The sequence below is a fragment of the Fukomys damarensis genome, unplaced genomic scaffold (assembly GCF_012274545.1).
Source record: "Fukomys damarensis isolate Sample0158 unplaced genomic scaffold, DMR_v1.0_HiC HiC_scaffold_33, whole genome shotgun sequence".
Taxonomy (NCBI): Eukaryota; Metazoa; Chordata; class Mammalia; order Rodentia; family Bathyergidae; genus Fukomys; species Fukomys damarensis.
The window spans coordinates 5,152,185-5,170,874 of record NW_022900945.1 but is presented as its reverse complement, the minus strand read 5'-3'; the positions used below and the strand labels follow the sequence as shown (position 1 = coordinate 5,170,874).

The window sequence follows — 18,690 nt, the reverse complement described above, 5'->3', positions numbered from 1 at the left end:
CCGGGCCACCAAGCTGGTAAGAGAGCGTGACGACGGGGGCGACCCCCACGTGGCTACACTGCTCGGGCGGAGGGTGGGGCCCTGCCACCGGTTCGGCGGAGGGTAGGCTGAGGACCCCTGCTGTGCCTGGGCCATGGGGTCCCCGAAGCGTCACCAAGGTGCCCCCTGCGGCTGCTTCCGTCCCTGATTTCCCGGCTCCTCGGGCTCCAAAGTAGTCAGATCGGGCCGACCCCGAATAGCAGTCGCGTTGATTTCTTTTATTGGGCGGTAGAATGGAAGGCAGGGCGGACCCAGATCACCACGACGGTGGCCACTTATCCGCGTGTGCCCGTGTGGTGTTTCCTGCGTCCTCGGCCCCCCAGGACACTGTGCTGCTGGTCGTGTGACGTTAGAGCCCCTGAACATCCAGTGAGACTGGGTTTCCCCGTGGGTAATGTAGTACATGCCCTCCCTGCCGGGGGGTCCTGGGAGGATATGTTGTTGGGGTGTTGTTGGGGTCTCTAGAATAACAAGCGAGGCGCCCTCAGAATGACCTTCAGGTGTGAGAATGTGTGATTAGCGCTGCTTCACCGATATGTGGAAACTGAGGCTCACAGAAGTTAAGTGACCCCTCCCAAAGTCACATAAACAGTAAGTGACTGAGCTAGAAGAAGGCAGATCCTTCTGGTACGGTGACCTTGAAGGGAATTCTGCTGCTCAATAAGTTATTGGTTGTATTTATCAATGTAAGGAATAGAGTTTAGGACTGGATGGAACCTCAATGAAGTAGTTCTATCGCATTATTAAAATCCATTAAAGTACTAGGAGCACGCTGATGCACATTTATTGTCCACTAGTACTTTACACAATTTAAATCATTTTACCACAGACCATTAGGTAGGTACTGTACCATCCCCATGTTATGGATAAGGAGATTGAGGAACAGAGAAGGCACCAAAGTTCATAAACAATAAATGGTAAGGCCACAGCTAGAAAACTACCCATACTGTAGAGCCAACTCTTAAAATGACTACAGTGGCCTACACTTCAGTAAAGCCCTTCGGAGTTTCCCTAAGTGTAGGGAGTACACCCACCCCACCTCTTCTTTCATTTTTATTACTGTGTGGTTGGAACAGTACATAGTGGATAAATTTATTGAATAAACATGAACTGGGGAGTTGGAAAGTAAAGAATACTGTTTTAAATCCTTAAGTTCTGTGCTGTGATGTGGGTTCCACATAGGTTGGGTGAGTGGTAACATAGCCAGTTATCACATAAATGGGGTTACAGATTAAATTCCTTAACGTCTGGTGTTGGATTTTTCAGTTCAAAATTGATGTTACTCTGTACCAGCACCACTTCCGTGGTCCACTGTTAGAGCTCTAACAAATCTAGAAACTTGACGATCTCAAGGGTCGTTTAAAATATATCCATTCTTTTAATGTAGATATATTTCAGACTCATTAAATAGGGAGTGGATTTACATTCTACTTATTTTGCCTATGTGTTCTATGTTCACTATAGGAATCATCATAGAAGAGATGCTGTGGTAAAGATGGCTTTTAAAGGCATTTTGCTGGTGCAGCAGCTGCCTGCCAGAAGCTTTGTTTGACCATCACAGTAAATAACAGTGCAGATTCTAGGGTCTACATCTGGATTTGAATGCCTAGTCCATCATTTAGCTATGTGACCTTGGTCAAACTAGTATCTCTTTGCTTTGTTTTCCTTGTATTCGAAATGAAATGATCATAACACCTACTCATAGAATGTGGGAATTAAGGTGTAATAGTGAATATAAGACACATTGCCTGGCACAAATGCTACCAGCACATTACTAATGTTACTAGAAGTAAAAGACAGAAATAAAGGCTTTCTCTGTTGAAGATTCAGACAGGTATGCTATAGTTCCTCTTACTTCTTTCTGGGTTTCCTACATAATTTGACCAGCCAGTTATCCCTTTTACTAAAAGTCTGTTGCTCAAAGATACTACTGTCGCAAAAGAATTAGTAAAATAAAATCAGTGAGATACAAATTTTATGTAGCACAAATGATATGATTAAGAATTTTATAGTGTAATCAGATGTAAATTAAGAATTCCTTTTGCCTATTCTTATTCAAATCAATAATGTTTCATGTTTGTTTACTTTTAACATTTTTTTTAATCTTTTGCAGTGGAATGAAGTGACCACATCTTTCCGAACAGGAATGCCCCTGAGAAAACACAGGCAACACTTTAAAAAATATGGCAACTGCTTCACAGCTGGAGAAGCTGTGGATTGGCTTTATGATCTACTAAGAAATAATAGCAATTTTGGCCCAGAAGTTACAAGGCAACAGACTATTCAACTATTGAGAAAATTTCTTAAAAATCATGTAATTGAAGATATTAAAGGCAGATGGGGGTCGGAAAATCTTGATGACAATAATCAGTTATTCAGGTACTGAACTGAATAATCAGTTATTCAGGTACTGAATATACTAGGTAATTATACCTAGACGGTGAAATTACTGTGAAGTTTTATTTCCACTTTAACTGCAACAGCAACTTCTTTAGGAGAAGTAATATTTTCTTTTGAAAGGCATTACTGCTCTTAATTCAAGTAATCCATTTAGGAAAATAAAATTTGAACTATTTAACTGTTAATATACAAAAAAGGGAATCGGGAGAAACTGAAACATTATTGCTTGCATATTGTGAAACGTTTATAACATCTCAAGAATATGTCATTACTAACCTTTAGTTTCCTGGACTGTATAAGACAAATCTAGTGGTCCTTGCCTTCAAATAACAAATCACCTAATATATAATCTAAAAATATATGTGATGAGAGAATATCAAACTTTAATAGATAACACAAGAAATTAAACAGGGTTAAGGAGAATATTTAAGCAGTTAGACCAGAAACTGCTTTATGATTTTTATCTTTTCTATTTAATCCCTAAAAGTAAAGCTTAATAAAAATATATAGGCTCTTACTTGAGAAAATTATATAATTGTTATTGAAGAGAATAAATGAAAAATACCCTGCTCACAAATAATTTGGCCTCACAGACACGTCTATTCTTGCCAAGTTGATATAAAAATCCACTGCATTTTTATTCAGAGTTCCAATATAGATTTTGTAGCATTTGCCAGGGCAGTTTTGAAGAGCAGGGAAAATTACCTTACCTGATATCTGGACTTAAATCAGCTCAAAATAATCAAGTGCTGGGAAAACAAATCTGCACGTGTGTGAGGATGTGGTGTGAGTTATAAATGGCTTAAATCCCTAAGTATAAAAACTGAAATTCTTACGAAGATTATAAGAAAATATGTATAAGACAGTGGAGTAAGAACTTCTAATGTCACTAAAAACTTACATCTAATAAAAGATACCATGAAGTAAAAAGAAAAGTAGACTACATATTGCTAACATTTTTTAAAAGTATAAAACCATGGTCAAGAAATAAAAATGCTAACTGTAGATTTGTAATTTACCTTAGGAAGTGGGAGAAAGGGACTGAACAAAAAGTTACATTTACTTTAAAAAAATAAAAATTTTGGCCAAATGTCAACAATTGTATAGCTTGGTGATTACACACTTCAGTGTTCCTTTATATTGTGTCCTGTAGTTTTATGTCTGAATATTTTACACTATCCTGAAAGGAAGAAATAAAGCATTAAAATTAAAAGGAGCAAGAGACTAAGTTCTGGAAATTAGGGTAAACACAGCCAAGCAAAAGGCAAAAAATAGGCAAACTAGATAATTAAAGAAATTAGCATTCTAGAACCATTATGTGTTGAAGCACTGCTTCTCTAAAGAAATGATCCAGTAGTAATGCAGAGTTGTTCTCATGAATAAAATTCAAATATGCAGAATATACTAAAGAAAGCAAGAAACTGTTAATACAAGGTTTGATAGGAAAATTGATTTGTGGAGATATTCATTTCTTGGTAATATAAATAAAAGGGTTCTATATATAATTTTTTAAATAGATCCCCTATAAAAATTGCTTATGATTTCAGGTTATTTAACTACATACTGTCTTTAAACTAGATTTCCTGCAACTTCTCCACTTAAAACACTTCCACGAAGGCATCCAGAAATGAGAAAAAACAGCATCAACAGTTTTTCCAAAGATAAAGAGAATGTTTTGAAATTACGAAACTTGTCTCGTAGAACTCCCAAGAAGCATGGATTACATTTCTCTCAGGTAAAATGTCCTTTGATTAATCACTAGTTTAAATATAATTACCATGTGATTCATAATAGGATCATTAAAAGTAAATGACTCTTTAATATTTGAGCCCATACTAAAATACCTCAACCGACATAACATTCTAAACATATATTTGCAAATTCATTTGGAACCCATGGAAACGATAAAAATGGCAGTAAAACAGACTTGAAAATGGTTAAGTGCATTGTTAGAATATTCTTCTTCCTCCTGTATTAGCTTTCATCACTATGACAAAATACCTCAGCGAATCAACTTCACATGAGGAAAGTTTTATTTTAGTTTGTGCTTCAGAACTCTGAGCCTAGGGTTAGCTGGCTCGATTGCTCTGGGACCTGTGCAAGGCTGAACATCATGGCCTGAGCTTCTGGTGGAGGAAACTGCTTACCTCTGTACAGCTGGAGATGAAAAAGGGAGCAGTGCCCCAGTGACCTAACTTCCTGCCACGAGGCCCTGCCTTTTAAATGTTCCATCACCTTCCAGTACCACTGCAGGCTAAATACCAACCCCTTGACACTTAGGTCTTTGGGTGACAGTTGAGATCCAAGCTATAGCAGTGAGAATTCTGTGTAACTGCTCAACTAATCACTCTGCCCCTGGTCTTTTATAATGTAACACAGGCTGGGGATCTAGCTCAGTGACACGGCACCTGCCTCACAAGTGCAAGGTCCTGAGTTCGATCCCTGGTACTGGAGAAAAAAAAACAGTGGTAATGCAATTATAAAGTACAGTAGTTCCTTAATTTGAGAATAATGAGTTAAACCAAAGTAATTCTTTTTTCAGGAAACTACAGAGAAAGTAAATCATGAAATCAGAGAAGATCAAGAAAACTCAGGAAATTATAGAGAAATAAGCCAGGAAGATGTTGAAGAAGTTTGGAGATACGTTATTCTGATCTAGTAAGATAAAACAAGCACTATTCAAGTTCCTGTAACATTTAGATTATTTGACATTTCATCAAGATTTGCAAATGAATAAGAACAGATTAGTTCTCAAGGCTTAGAATTTAATACATACATTTCCTAATAAATATTCTTGCCATAGCTTTAGTACAGTAAAAAATAGAATATTTTCAGTATGATTTGCTTTTTCTTTGAATTAAAGTCATGACTGTAATTTGGAGTCTACATTGGGGCCTTTGAATGATATTGAGATTAATACATTGGAAAATGATTACTAAACATAAGCCTTGAAAGTTTGGAAAAAAAACTATTCTGATGGCTTTATTTGGTAGTCATACTTACATTCACCCTCTCTTCCTCTTACTCTGTGGAGAAAAAGTTTGTATTCTTTCGTTTCAGCCTGCAAACCATCTTATGTGTGCCGTCCCTAGAAGAACTCATAGATCCAAGCCAAGTAATTCCTCAGTATGTGATGTACAACATGGCCAACACAAGTAGGCGTGGAGTAGTTATACTTCAGGACAAATCAGGTTGGCATTGATAGAAGAAATTGGAGTCTATCCAAGCTTAGAAACAAAAGCTGTGGTTCTGGTGGAGTGCAGAAAGACCCAATGTAGGAAGCAGATTATTTTCATTAAGGAAGTATTAGAGTTTTATTGTTTTGTTATCATAGATATCCTAAGTACTGACAGTAGAATCATTTCGAGTGAATGTTCATGTTGTTATAAGAAATTATTTAGCAACTAGGGTGGATTCATGTATATGTTTAAACGACAAGATTTCAAAAGTATACAAACATAATGAAAATTGGTCATTGATATTTGTGCTGAGGGCCTGCTGCGTGCTGGGCATTGTGGTGAGCGCACCCAAGGTGGTGGCCACTGAGAGACCTCAAGCCTCCCAGCTACTACCCTAGCAGCTCAGTTGACTTCACCACAGGTGTCAGCTGCGTCCTTACTGCTCAAGCAATGTAGAAATAGACACACCCAAGATGGGAATGAACAGAGGGTCATGGTGTAAAGAAAACTACTAGCGGTTCATATCTGTACATCTTCCCCTAAATAATCCCATATCCAGGGATAGTTGATTGTTTTGTGGATTGAGTGAAACTCAAGATCTCTTTTTCAAGTGTTTAGTATTTTAAAATACAAACCTGACCCTGTCTTGTTAAACATGTAATAATTTTTAATGTTGGTAATATATTTACACATGTGTATGTATACACATGTAATTGTATATAACTGAAATTTTAATATATCATAAAAATTACCTGATTTACTAAAACAGTGGGTTTCTTTGTATGTAGATGACCTTCCTCACTGGGTACTGTCTGCCATGAAGTGCCTAGCAAATTGTAAGTAAAACCAACGTGTATGTTTACATGTATCACATATACAGGGAGATGTTTTATATTGATATTTAACCAAGAACCAAGAAAGCTTTTTAAATACTTTATAAATAAAAGTCCTGATAAAATTAAAGTCTATTATTTCTCTTGATGCTTAAGTAAAAGTCTAGTAGAATCAATTACATACGAATCTCTTGGTTTTTTTTAATCTTTTTTCAGTTGTTTTTTTATACAGAAGATGATTTTATAATTCAAGCCTAATCATTTATGGCTTTGTTCACATAAGTCATAAAACCACAGACTAGAGGATTTGGGGAGATTTTTAGGTAAAATCTACACTAGATTACTTGCCTCTGTGAGGCCCAGAGGGTTCAAATGACAGCTGGGAAGTAAGCAGCGTGGGAGCCGGGGAAGTTCAGTGGGAATTCTAGCTTCCCGAACCACATTTCTGCCTGTCGCTGCTGTACAGGGCTCCAGCCTCTCTGTGCTTTAAAACCCACTTCTGTTTGGTAGCGTTTGGTAGTGGGACCTTTATGTATATGAAGAGAAAAACTGATTGATCTATCACTGATCCCCAGATCACTGTTTTGCACTTCATCGATAGTGCTTTTGCATAGTGATCAGTGAAAATTAACTTTTTACTGGTTCAAGGACAAAATTCTAATTTCTTTCAAAATGAATTTTTTAAAAGTCTACAAATGTACATGTTTCTACATCATCAAAAGTTAGATCATATTTTAATAATTTTAGTTGGAGATAAAGTTTTCCAGTTCTTCTTAAATTAGTATTTTCAAAATACTAATAGGTGTTATTTAATGTTCAGGATATTTATTCCTTTATTGTCCACTGGGTGTCAATATGACAAACTAACAGAATAAGTAGTGATGAAGTTACCAGAAGTTGGTATGAGTTTAAAGACCCTGATCATGCTGGGCGTGGTGGCACACGCCTGTAATCCCAGCACTCTGGAGGCTGAGGTAGGAGGATCACTGTGATTTCAAGACCAGCCTGGGCTACATTGTGAGTTCCAGGTCAGTCTCAACTACATAGTGACACCCTGTCTCAAAAAACCAAAACAAAACAAAAAGAAAGATCCTGATCATAAGCTTAAGACTTTAAATTTCTCCTCCCACCTTCCCTAATTGCCTTTCTTTCTCATCCTTAGCTCATGGTTAACAATTCAAATTAGCATAGTAATCGGTATCTCTGACATCTGTCCTTAGAATTTGTATCTTCCCTTCTCTTCCCAAAGGTAACAAATACATAGCCTGCCATATTTCAACAAGAGGCACTATTAAGACTTTTGCTTTTTTATTTAACCTTCATAGTAATCATGTGAGAAACAGAACAGTAGTCAGTGTACTATCCTTGGGGTTTTTTTCCCCAGAAGAGAAAAACCAGGATTTTCCTAGTGTTCTGTTAATGCAAAGGAGGTAGAGCTCAACCTGAGTTCTTTAGCTGTAAGTTTTGTTTCCACTAAATATGTGTATTCTAACTTAGAAAAGTTTCTAATGATCATACTTTATTCTATATACTAAGAATATTTCTTATATCCTCCTCAGAAAAATACCTGCTTTACATAAAATTCATTTTAGCCTTTGTGTGTGTGTGTGTGTGTGTGTATTTTTCCTTAATCCTTTTTCAGCGTATGTGCTTAGACTTTTCCTTCCATACAAAAGCTTTGAGACAGGAAGATTATTTGGCTTTAGGAAGAGAGATTTTAATTTGACAGAGTTTAGTGACTCTAAGATGTGAATGTATTTCAGTGACTAGGGAGACTCTCCAAAAAGATTCTGACTGTGTTGATTCTAGTTGTTCAAGGAATTTTTAAACTGCCGAGAAGTTTCTTAGTATGAAGATTACTAAGACTCTAGGCTCACCATGAGAGTCCAGTCTGTGTTGAGAAGTTTATATATTTAATAGGTGCGTTGGATAATTCTGAGACAGGTGGACCTGTCTAAATGTTATTGAACTTGAAAACTTTGCACTGCTCTAAGTGCTAATTTTAGCTTTGCTCTCAATGATAAGTTACTCTGAGCTTCAGTTTCTTATCTGTACAATTTGATCAGGTCTCATATCTGAAGAAAACAATAATGAAATGTCACAAGTATTTCCATAATCACATTAAGCTTAAGAAACAACAGTGTAATGATAATTATGTAAATACATTAAGGGTATGCCTCATGTCAGGCAAAATTTATTCATAAAAATGTAAATTTACAAAAGATAATCTGAAGGATTATATGCATTATCTGTAGCACTCTGCTTTACAAAATGAATTTTAACGAAATCTTATTAAAGTAGACTTCCCTAGTACTTTTAAAATATATTAAAAATTTTGCTTTATGCATGGTATTTCAGGTATTAAAATGATAAAGTAAAGCAATGTGTTAGCATTTGCTTGGTTAGTATGATTTCCACTGAGATGATAATGAGACATTTGTTGTTAAACAACTCCCTCATGAGATATGTTTATACTTTTTGTAAGTACTTTTTAAAATTGTATTTAAGTTAAAATATATTTTTGCCTGTTTCTTTTGCCTTCTACTTCTTAGGGCCAAGAAGTAATGATATGAGTAACCCAACTTACATTGGATTTGAGCGAGATGTGTTCAGAACAATTGCAGATTATTTTCTTGATCTCCCTGAACCTCTACTTACATATGAATATTATGAATTATTCGTGAACATTTTGGGTATGTATGCATTTTACTAAATATTGAAATTCATTTTACTAAGTTTTCAATTTTCCTCAAAAAATTTTAAAGTATCAGTAAATATGAAAATGGCTGGCTATAAATTATGTTAAAATTCAGTGATGTAGGTAGGGGCTGGGGATCTATCTCAGTGGCACTGTGCCTGCCTCACAAGCACAAGGTCCTGAGTTCGATCCCTGCTACCTAAAATAAACCCATTATATGATTGCTGTGTTGTGTCATTTTCCAGTGGCTCAGTTGTGTCTTTCTGACACTGTCTCTGCTGACAGTACCTGAGTGTCCTGCACTTCAGTGTACTTGTGATGCCAACTCCCCAGAGCTGGCCTAGGCACCACAGGTCAAGGGTTTAGTTCCACCAGGCTGCCCTTACTCCAGGTGCCGGCTACGAGGGAGGTCCCCGAGCTACCCCGACCCCTGCCCAGCTGACCGCCAGCTCGGGCGTTCCCTTCCACCTCTCTTCACTGCAGCAGCCCTATGGGGTGCGGGAAAGAGCTTCACCTATGGTGATCAGTAACCAAGAGCAGCCCCAGGGAGATGCACACGGCAGGCTCGGAGGTGAAGCACAGCGCCTCCGTGTCCCCTGCAGCACACACATGTCCATCAGCTTGGCAGCTCCCTCGGCCTCGCTGCTCCGGGGTTTCAGCTGAAGTTTCATTCCCTAGGCCTCATGATTGAACACAGTCTCCAGTCCTCTTCCTTTCCCAGAGCTCATAGGCAGGGCTGAGTTCCAATCTAAGCATGGCCAGCCACAAATTAACTATAGCATCTCTCTGTTCACGTGTACTCAAGTAACAAGACTTTCAGCAGAAAGCCCGGGATTTTTAGTCCATGCCAAGAGCTCCCCACGGTACACGCCAAATATAGGTACATTGGTTCTCCTTGTCTGTGATTTTCATATATGTGAATCCAACCAACAGGGTCAAAAACTTTTTTTTTTAATTGCAGATGTAGTGAACATGAGTACGTCCAGACTTTTTCCTAGTTATTATTCTCTTAACAATACAGTATAATCTATACTGTATATAACCTATAATAAAGAATCTAGAGCTAATTAATGATATGAAAGGATATGCTTAGGATATATGCAAATATTATACCATTTTATATGCAGGACTTGTATTTTCAGATTTTGATACCTGTAGGTGGCCTATAACCAGTTTCCCATGGTACCTAGGGATGACTAGATGTGTTCTATTATTTTACAGTTGTCTTATGCTGAAGATGTTTCCATTACCTGTAGAATGAGAGCAGATATTTTTAAATGTATTCTCGCTCAATCATCTAATTAGGCTGAATGTTTTAAGTTATTTATATCACAAATGGGAAAACCACTAGTCATTCTTGCACGTTTATAACCCACTGTGTGCATGTGTGCTGTTTAAGTGGCTTCCAAATTAAGCAGCTGCTATTTATACTATACTAACAATATATACTATACTGATGCTTTTTTTTTTTTAACTTTATTGTTGTTTTGTTTTATTTTTGTCCACTGTCACACAGTTGCATCTTAATTTTTATTTCATTTCCTGGTAGTTGTGTGTGGCTACGTCACAGTTTCAGATAGACCCAGTGGGATACATAAAATCCAAGATGATCCACAGTCTTCAAAAATCCTTCACTTAGCCAGTTTGAATTCCTTCAAATCAACTGAGTGTCTTCTTCTCAGTCTGCTTCATAGAGACAAAAACCAAGAAGAATCAGATTCTACTGAGAGACAACAGATAAGTGATCGAGGATTTCAAGGAGGGTGTGCTAAGAAAACGCAGCTCATTAATTTAAGAAGCAGGAGAGTCATTGGTGATGATGGAATGGGAGGAAGTTGTCACAATTTGATAGGCCTAAATAGTTTGCATGTTCTGTCCTCTAACATCAAACCAAGGTGCTCCTCTTTGGAAGGAATTGTAGATATGCCAGACTATTCGAGTAAAAAGGTGTTCAGTGCCTTCCATCGATCTGTTCTGAATACAGAACAAAATAGTGAACAGTCCTTAGAGTCAAAGCCCAAACAGGAATCCCTATTGAATCTTCACTCAGAGGGAAGTACTCACCAGCCACTCTGTGGTGGTGGCTTCAAGAGAACTTCTACTGTGACTGTTGAAGACCAAGAAGAGTCATATCACGGGGACTGCAAGCCCAAACAGCTCCGTAGATCACAGAGTTTGCTTTTAAGAAGTAGTACAAGGTGGAATAGCTACGTCAACACACCAGTGGCTGAAATTATCATGAAACCAAACCTTGGACGAGGTAGCACAAGCATGCAAAGAGCTCTGGAAAGTGAACTCGGAGAGGATAGCATCATGATCAATAAAAGACTGTGCAAAAGTACGATAGAGCTTTCAGAAAACGCTTTACCTCCAGCGTCTGCTGTGTTGACTGGCACACAAAGTAAGGTTGTTGCTTTCACTGCATGCAATATTAACTTGTAGTGTTTACTAACTGCATTTTGCTTACCTGGCTTTTCTTCTCTGAATTGTCTTATTTCTTCCAAAAGAAATTATTGTAAAAGATGTGTCATGACATAGCCAAGATTTATTCTACCTCCTTAAAGCACTTGACCGCACCTTCAGTTTCACTTATTCAAAATCATTTTATTCTTAATAAGTGAAAGATTTTAATACTTAGAAATATGTTGTGAAAGAAATAATGAAAATCTGACTATGGTTTTGAGGAATGTGGAAATTTCTAGAAATAGCTAATGGAAATGAAGTACAAAGGTATTGCTCCACACTCTTATGTAACTGTATGTGCTGGCCATATGAAAACAACCATATCATGGATGATTTTCCTCTGGGTCGACTTTGCCTTCTAGGTTTGCTGCAGCCTCATTTGGAGAGAGTTGCCATCAGTGCCCTGCAGTTATGTTGTTTGTTACTTCCCCCGCCAAACCGTAGAAAGCTTCAACTTTTAATGCGCATGATTTCTCGAATGAGTCAAAACGTTGATATGCCCAAACTTCATGATGCAATGGGTACAAGGGCTCTGGTAAGTTTATTTCTTCTGAAAAGAATAAGCACTGGCTCGTACACCAAATAAAAAGTGAAAAACATAATACAAACTATTTGAAAGCACTACTCGAGTGCTGTCTCGATGTTGAAGTTCTCCTTTCTTGGGTCAGTGAGACTCGGATGGAATCTTACCTAGCAGCAAGCACTGGTGCCCAGTTTGTCACACTGTCCCGTCCTGGTGTTGATCTTGGCCGAGGACTTGCCTCCCGCTCCGTCCCACTTCACAGTGACTGACCCGGACCACATTAGCTTGCCAAGTGCTCTTTACAGTGAAGGCTGCTGTACAATTCGGTGGAAGTAGAAAACTAATGGGAAATTGTCGTGTACTAAGTCCAGTGTTTCTGGGGGCACAGTAGCAGGAAAGTTGTATTTGGGGAGTGAAAATGATAGCAGGTCTTTGTGGAGGAGGAGTGAGGATGTGGTGTTGCCAAGCAGCCTCTGCTCCGTGGAGAAAGGATGCAGCCATTTGTACGTAGACACTGACAGGAAATGAACCCTTGAAATAGTCCCCACACACCTTTCTCTTCTCTCCCCACTCTGTCCCTCTCCTGACAGCTCCGCTTCCTCGGGCTGCAGTTTCCATTTACAAAACGTTCCCACAGTGAGGAATCTGCAGCTGTGCTGTATGTGTCCGTTCACTATTTTGGACAGTTGTTCAGTTCTTTAACAATGACAGTCCTAATATTAAAAGGAAAATCGTTCTTGAGGGATTATAGCGGTGTTAAAAAACAGACGTTTGTAAGGGAAGGTATCTTGAGAGCCATGAATGGGAGGGTGACAACTTTGGATTTATACATTTTGGTTTTGAAATCCAAGTGAAATGTACACCAACAGAATACTGGAAATAACACCATGGGGAATGAGGGCAGGCAGAAGCAGGCTTCTGAGTCATCCATAGAGAGGTGAGAGTTGGAAGTATGAGAGCGAATGAGTCCTACAGGCTAAGAATATACAGAAAGAGCAAAAAGCTGAGCCTGAACCTGGGAATAGAAAGGAAAACCTGCCTGACGTATAGGAATAAAGTAAAAATATTCAAATTCACTATGTGCTCATCTGCTATGTGAAGATACTAAAAGAAATGTAACATTCTGGCTACTTTAGAATGAGGTGCAGTGGGGTATGTATGTACATAGCTCTTTAAGTGGCTATAAGTGAGAGTAATGAGTTTTGAAATGCAAAATTTATCCTAAATTTTACAGATATATATGATCTAATTGAAAAATGGGAGTATTGAGTTACCGTTTAAAGAGTGATAAAGTAAGCATTTAAAACTCTTACACAGTTTAAAAAGATGAGTAATACCAACTTTACAACTTCTGTTGAATGTGTTCTCTATCTGTTATGTTTTTCTGATGGATTTCTAGTGGAATTTACTGCCACAAGTCCTTTTTCTGTAACAATCTTTAAGCTTGAGCAGTATGACTCCACATGGCATTGATAGAACTTCACCGTTTACTGAGAAGTCTGACGAAATTAAATGGCTAAACCTTATGGAATCCTTTTGAATTCTGTTAAAGAATATTTTAAAAGTACTTTAAAAAGGACTTAAGCGAAATAGAATTCTTAATCCTTCTAACTAGTAAATCGTCTGCTTATCACTTTACCTCCATACGCCACATAATGCTGTCTGGAAATTACTGGCCTGTCAGTTTATATGAGGCCTTGGGAGTTTAAAATCAGGTTTTTCACTGCTGTTCCTAGATGATCCACACCTTTTCTCGGTGTGTGCTGTGCTGTGCCGAAGAAGTGGACCTGGATGAGCTGCTTGCTGCGAGACTGGTCTCCTTCCTCATGGATCACCATCAGGAGATCCTTCAAGTGCCCTCATACTTACAGACTGCCGTGGAGAAACAACTGGACTGCTTACAAAGGGGCCACGTAGGTGTTTCGCGCCTTGTGAATCTCTGCATTACTCATTTGCAGCAGCAAACTCATCTCAGACTAGCTCTGCCAGAAACTGTATTAGCTCATGTAAGCCATCTCCAAAAAGTCAGGAATATAGACAGAAGGTGAGGCCCACGTAGCTCCAGGACCCTGTTCCCATCCTCCCATCTCCTGTTTCCATTTCACGTGAGGAGGAACGTGGCTGACTAAAGTCATGCGTCACCACCTTAGGTTTGGAACCCAAAGGAGACAGAGCTCTCTCTCCACCTGGAGACACAGACTCTCGCCCGGCCCAGCCTAGGCTCAGTGCGCGTCCTTCTGGTGCCTGGGGAGAATAGGACAGAGTGGGCACGTGTTCTGATTGGCTGACAGGAGGTGAGAGCAAAACATGTTCTTCCAAAGAGGAGAGAGTAGAGACAGCAGTGAGGAACTGCCACAAAAGGGGGAAAAGGAACATTGAGCAGCTGGGAGCAGCAGACAGCTGCTTTCTTCAGCCCTGGGCCAGCACGTGTGTGCTTTTCTCCATTCCTACCACTGCAGTGCTGTCCTGGTGCGTGGTAATTCTATCCCCTGCAGCTGCGCTCTCCTGCCAGCAGATCCATGACTCTGCCCTGCCCAGAGGCCTCAAAACCGTAGATGAAGGCTTTCTTACTGAGTCAGAATATTGATGCTTTAAGGTGAATTAAGGTGCCACTGAAGTTGTTATTATCTTATAGTTAACAGAATAAAACCTCGGCTTAAGAGTGAGGGTGACAGCTGCTTTTTCTGATTTGTGTGTGCTCAGCATCTCACACGCATTTTCTCCTATCCTGTGCTGAGGAGGAGGAAATAGACCAGAGAAAGTTAAATAACTTGCTAAAGGCTACAAAAATAGTGAGTTATGGAGCTTGGATGTAGATCCTACTGACGTATGACTGTCTTAGTTTTCTGAATGCACTCAAGGTTTTACTGCAAAATAATAGGAACTAGATCTCATTAAAAGAATACTTTAGCGAATAAGAGCATGACCAGAATTAACAGCCTGTTACTGTCTCATTTGTTCCCTGCAGATTAAAAGTCCCGGGGATGGACTCATTGCTCCTTTGCCAACTTACTCTTACTGTAAACAGATCAGTGCACAGGAGTTTGACGAACAAAAGGTCTCTACCTCTCAAGCTGCCGTTGCAGAACTTCTAGAGAATGTCATTAAAAACAAGAGTTTACCTCTGAAGGAGAAAAGAAGAAAACTAAAGCAGGTAAGAGACTAAGCAGCTTCTCAACCATATAGTTATTTTCTGATGTGCCTTAGTGGCTGCCGCTTACTAACATTTACAGTATAATTTCTTATTTTAATATTTTGGATTTTGAAATGTGAATGTGCAGGCTATAATAGTATTGTGCTCTGAAGCATGTGTGTTCCTGGTGTTCTGTGCGATTCTATCTTGGGATATAGGAAAGCAGTTCTACTATCTGGATTATAACATAGTACATATCTCTGAGTGACTCACCACTGCTGTTTAGAAATTTTAACCCTAGGCAAAACCCAGTAGCCTTATGATGGTGACCACGATTCTGTTTGAGACCCTCTGAGGTGTGAGCTGTACCAGGTCCCTGTGGCCTTCCCGGGCTCCACCGAGGGGAGGGAGCACCTGACATTCAGGGACAGACAGGATTAGCAGGAGAGGAGACTCCTAGAGGGCCAGAGGAGAGCTGGAGTGCTGACAGGGATCTGAGAGATCTGCCGGGTACCGTCCACATGTGAGACAAGGCGGGAGGAGGATAAAATGAAGGTACTTGTCTTCTCCGTCTCTGAGAAAGTCACTTGTGAGTGTTGAGCCCTGTCTGCAGCTAGGGAAACAATATTAAATATCCTCCAGTCCCTCACCTTGTTTTTTATTTTTAAGTTTCAGAAGGAATATCCCCTGATATATCAGAAGAGATTCCCAACCACAGAGAGTGAAGCCGCACTTTTTGGTGACAAACCTACCATCAGACAGCCAATGCTGATGTTAAGAAAACCAAAGCTTCGTAGTCTAAGGTACTGACTTCGTTCAAATTTATCTAATACTTGTGGAACTTTGATACGTGAAGCCATATCTGAGAACCTAGCTCTAGAAAGGAAGTCTACTGTTAATGTTTTCCCCAAATGGACACATTATGTGGAAAGGTGCAAGAGTAGCTGCTTTATCATGTGGGACTGCTAAGAAGCCACTGCATCTCAACTGCGAGGACGTAGCGTAGGGGATGCCAGATATTTTAACCGGAAACAATCTTGTTCTTAAATACAACTACCTGGGAAAATTACCATAGTTGGACTAAAATTTTATTCATTTGAATTTTGAAAACTAAGCTGTGATCAAGAATAACCTGTAATTGTTTTTAAAGAAAACTTAATCTGCTCGTGTGCTTGTGGCTATTAGCTAAAGAACTAGTGTTTAGTGTTACTTTGCTTCTAAGTGTAAGAATGTGAAGAATATTTGGAAACCGTTGAATTATCAACTGCTAAATGTTGCACGCTTTTGTCTATTCTTTTTCACATTTTGATCTATTTATATTTGTGTTTTAAATTCTTTGTTTTACCTTAAACATTACCCCTACTGCTTTATTTCTTTTCTTCCCATAAATATCTTTTGAAATCTTATGTTCATAATCTGCTAGAGTGATGTAAATATACAAGAAGTATATAAGGCTTCTGAATGTGTTCATTCAGAAATTTAGCAATTGCTGTGTGCCTGGCAACGATGAATAAAATATCTACTGAGATATTTATTTTTTATCAAGAGAGATGCACCTGTCTGGTATTAAAGTAACAATTATTCACTGAAATCTGGCATGGAGAGAGAGTCCCTCAGCAGAAGACTGACTTTTGTGACTACGGAACAGTTCTAAAAGCCCGGGACCCAGCTCATCCGCATTAATTCTGTATTTTAGAGGTGTTATACAGGCACTGGTGCTTTTCTTTCTTAGCTCTGGAGATGATTCAGATATTCAGCTAGCTTTGAGAATCAGTGCTTTTTACAACATTTAAGGAAATAACCATGCTGATGACACACAGACATTTCTCTTTCATTGAAAGAAAAACCAGGTATAAATGCCTCTCAGCACAAAGCTTCCTGTGTGAATGAGTTGGTGCACACGTGAAATAAGTCTGTCTTTTTTGTATGTAAAGTATAAAGAAATATACATGTAATAAACAACACTTAATGACTATCTTGATTTCTCATTGTAATTTTATTTACTACTGACATAGGATGACAATGTTTCATTTAATATTATTAAAAATTTGAACAGTTTTAAAAGAGTAAATGACAAATATGTCATTAATCCAGATCTTTGTGTATAAAATTACTGGGCCAAATTAAAATTTGAATTCTTTCCAAGTATGTTTACATGGTTTAAAATATATGATGATGTGAATTATGTAGCAAATTGAGATGAAAATCACAGTGGATTTTTTAACAACTTAATGTTGATTTTTTTATTTAGTAAGTAAAGTGGAAGGGGATAGAATGTTGCACATAAGAAGAGACAAAGCTGGCAGGGGTGCCACACACCTGTAATCCCAGCATTTGGGAGGCTGGGGCAGGAGAATCAACAGTTGAAGGCCAACCTGGGCTACATGGCAAGACCCTAACTCAGAGTGGAAAGAAGGCAGGAAGGAGCTGTACATTTTCTCCGGTGCCCTTTGCTAATCACTATCATAGAGTGAGCTGTTCCCCCACCTGCCCAGTTATGTAGTAATGGAAAGCATGTATGTTATTTCCAACTGACTACCCTCTGTCTTTGAGAAACAGCACAGCTGAGTTTTCCCATCCATAAAATGTGAATAAGAGCATCTACATAACCAAGTTGTTACTGTCAGAAAAGGCAGTAAATATATTTACATTGGTCAGCTTTCTGTTAGTTTAACAAATAGCTAACACAAATCAGCTCATAAAGAGGAAAGGTCTATTTGAGCAACTGGGGAAACAGTGCAGCATGGCAGGAGCCTGCGGAGGGGCAGAACCATTCACTTCATTACCAGAGAGCAAAGGACAAGACAGCACCATGTCCCATTGTCCCCTTCAAGGACACACTTCCAGTGAGTGACCCAGAGACCTCTCACTAGGCCCCCACTCCCAACCCCTCCAGGGAGCTCACTTTCAACACAGGCCCTTCGGGGCACCCTGAAGACCCAGACTATAGCAATACCGAAATCTTGAACTTAGAAGTCCACGCTCACTTCTTAAGTTCTTTCATCTTTTTTTTGTACTGGGGATCGAACTCAGGACTTGTGTTTGCAAGGCAGGTGGCAGAACCACTGAGCTAAATCCCTGGCCCATTAAGTTCTTTCATCTTGCCTTGTAGTGAGCTCAAGATCTCTGCTGATTGAATCTTCTGTGCTATTTCTCATCTTTTCTACCCCATCAATGGTATTTTTTACCTTATTTGGTGGGATGAAAGTCTGGCATTTTATATCCTGCTAATCTATCATCTACAGATATACCACCCTTTGATTTTGAAGCTAAAGAGTGTGTATATTATTACTGAAACAGGGCCAGGGATTTAGCTCAGTGGCACCACACCTGCCTTGCAGGGGCAAGGTCCTGAGTTTGATCCTCAGTACAAAAAATAAATAAATATACACACACACACACACACACACACACACATATAC

At 39.0% G+C, this 18,690-nt stretch overlaps 1 protein-coding gene across 1 annotated transcript; it reads left to right on the top strand.

Moving 5' to 3' along the window:
* The first annotated feature begins 6 nt into the window (after positions 1–6).
* On the top strand, positions 7–17,225 carry Depdc1 (DEP domain containing 1). The gene is made up of 13 exons (XM_010605111.1): positions 7–16; positions 2,153–2,418; positions 4,018–4,174; positions 4,982–5,097; positions 5,500–5,630; positions 6,407–6,454; positions 9,004–9,144; positions 10,699–11,550; positions 11,975–12,147; positions 13,872–14,048; positions 15,104–15,289; positions 15,938–16,071; positions 16,815–17,225. The coding sequence occupies exons 2-13, from the start codon at positions 2,186–2,188 to the stop codon at positions 16,855–16,857; spliced, it is 2,391 nt and encodes a 796-aa protein (XP_010603413.1). The 5' UTR covers positions 7–16; positions 2,153–2,185; the 3' UTR covers positions 16,858–17,225.
* Positions 17,226–18,690: the final 1,465 nt, after the last annotated feature.

Excerpts from the sequence above, each read along its gene's own strand:
- Depdc1 (XM_010605111.1), top strand. The coding sequence starts at position 2,186 with ATGCCCCTGAGAAAACACAGGCAACACTTTAAAAAATATGGCAACTGC. Across the intron at positions 5,098-5,499 it reads AGATACGTTATTCTGATCTA|CCTGCAAACCATCTTATGTG; the intron begins GTAAGATAAAAC and ends CTTTCGTTTCAG. Across the intron at positions 9,145-10,698 it reads ATTATTCGTGAACATTTTGG|TTGTGTGTGGCTACGTCACA; the intron begins GTATGTATGCAT and ends ATTTCCTGGTAG.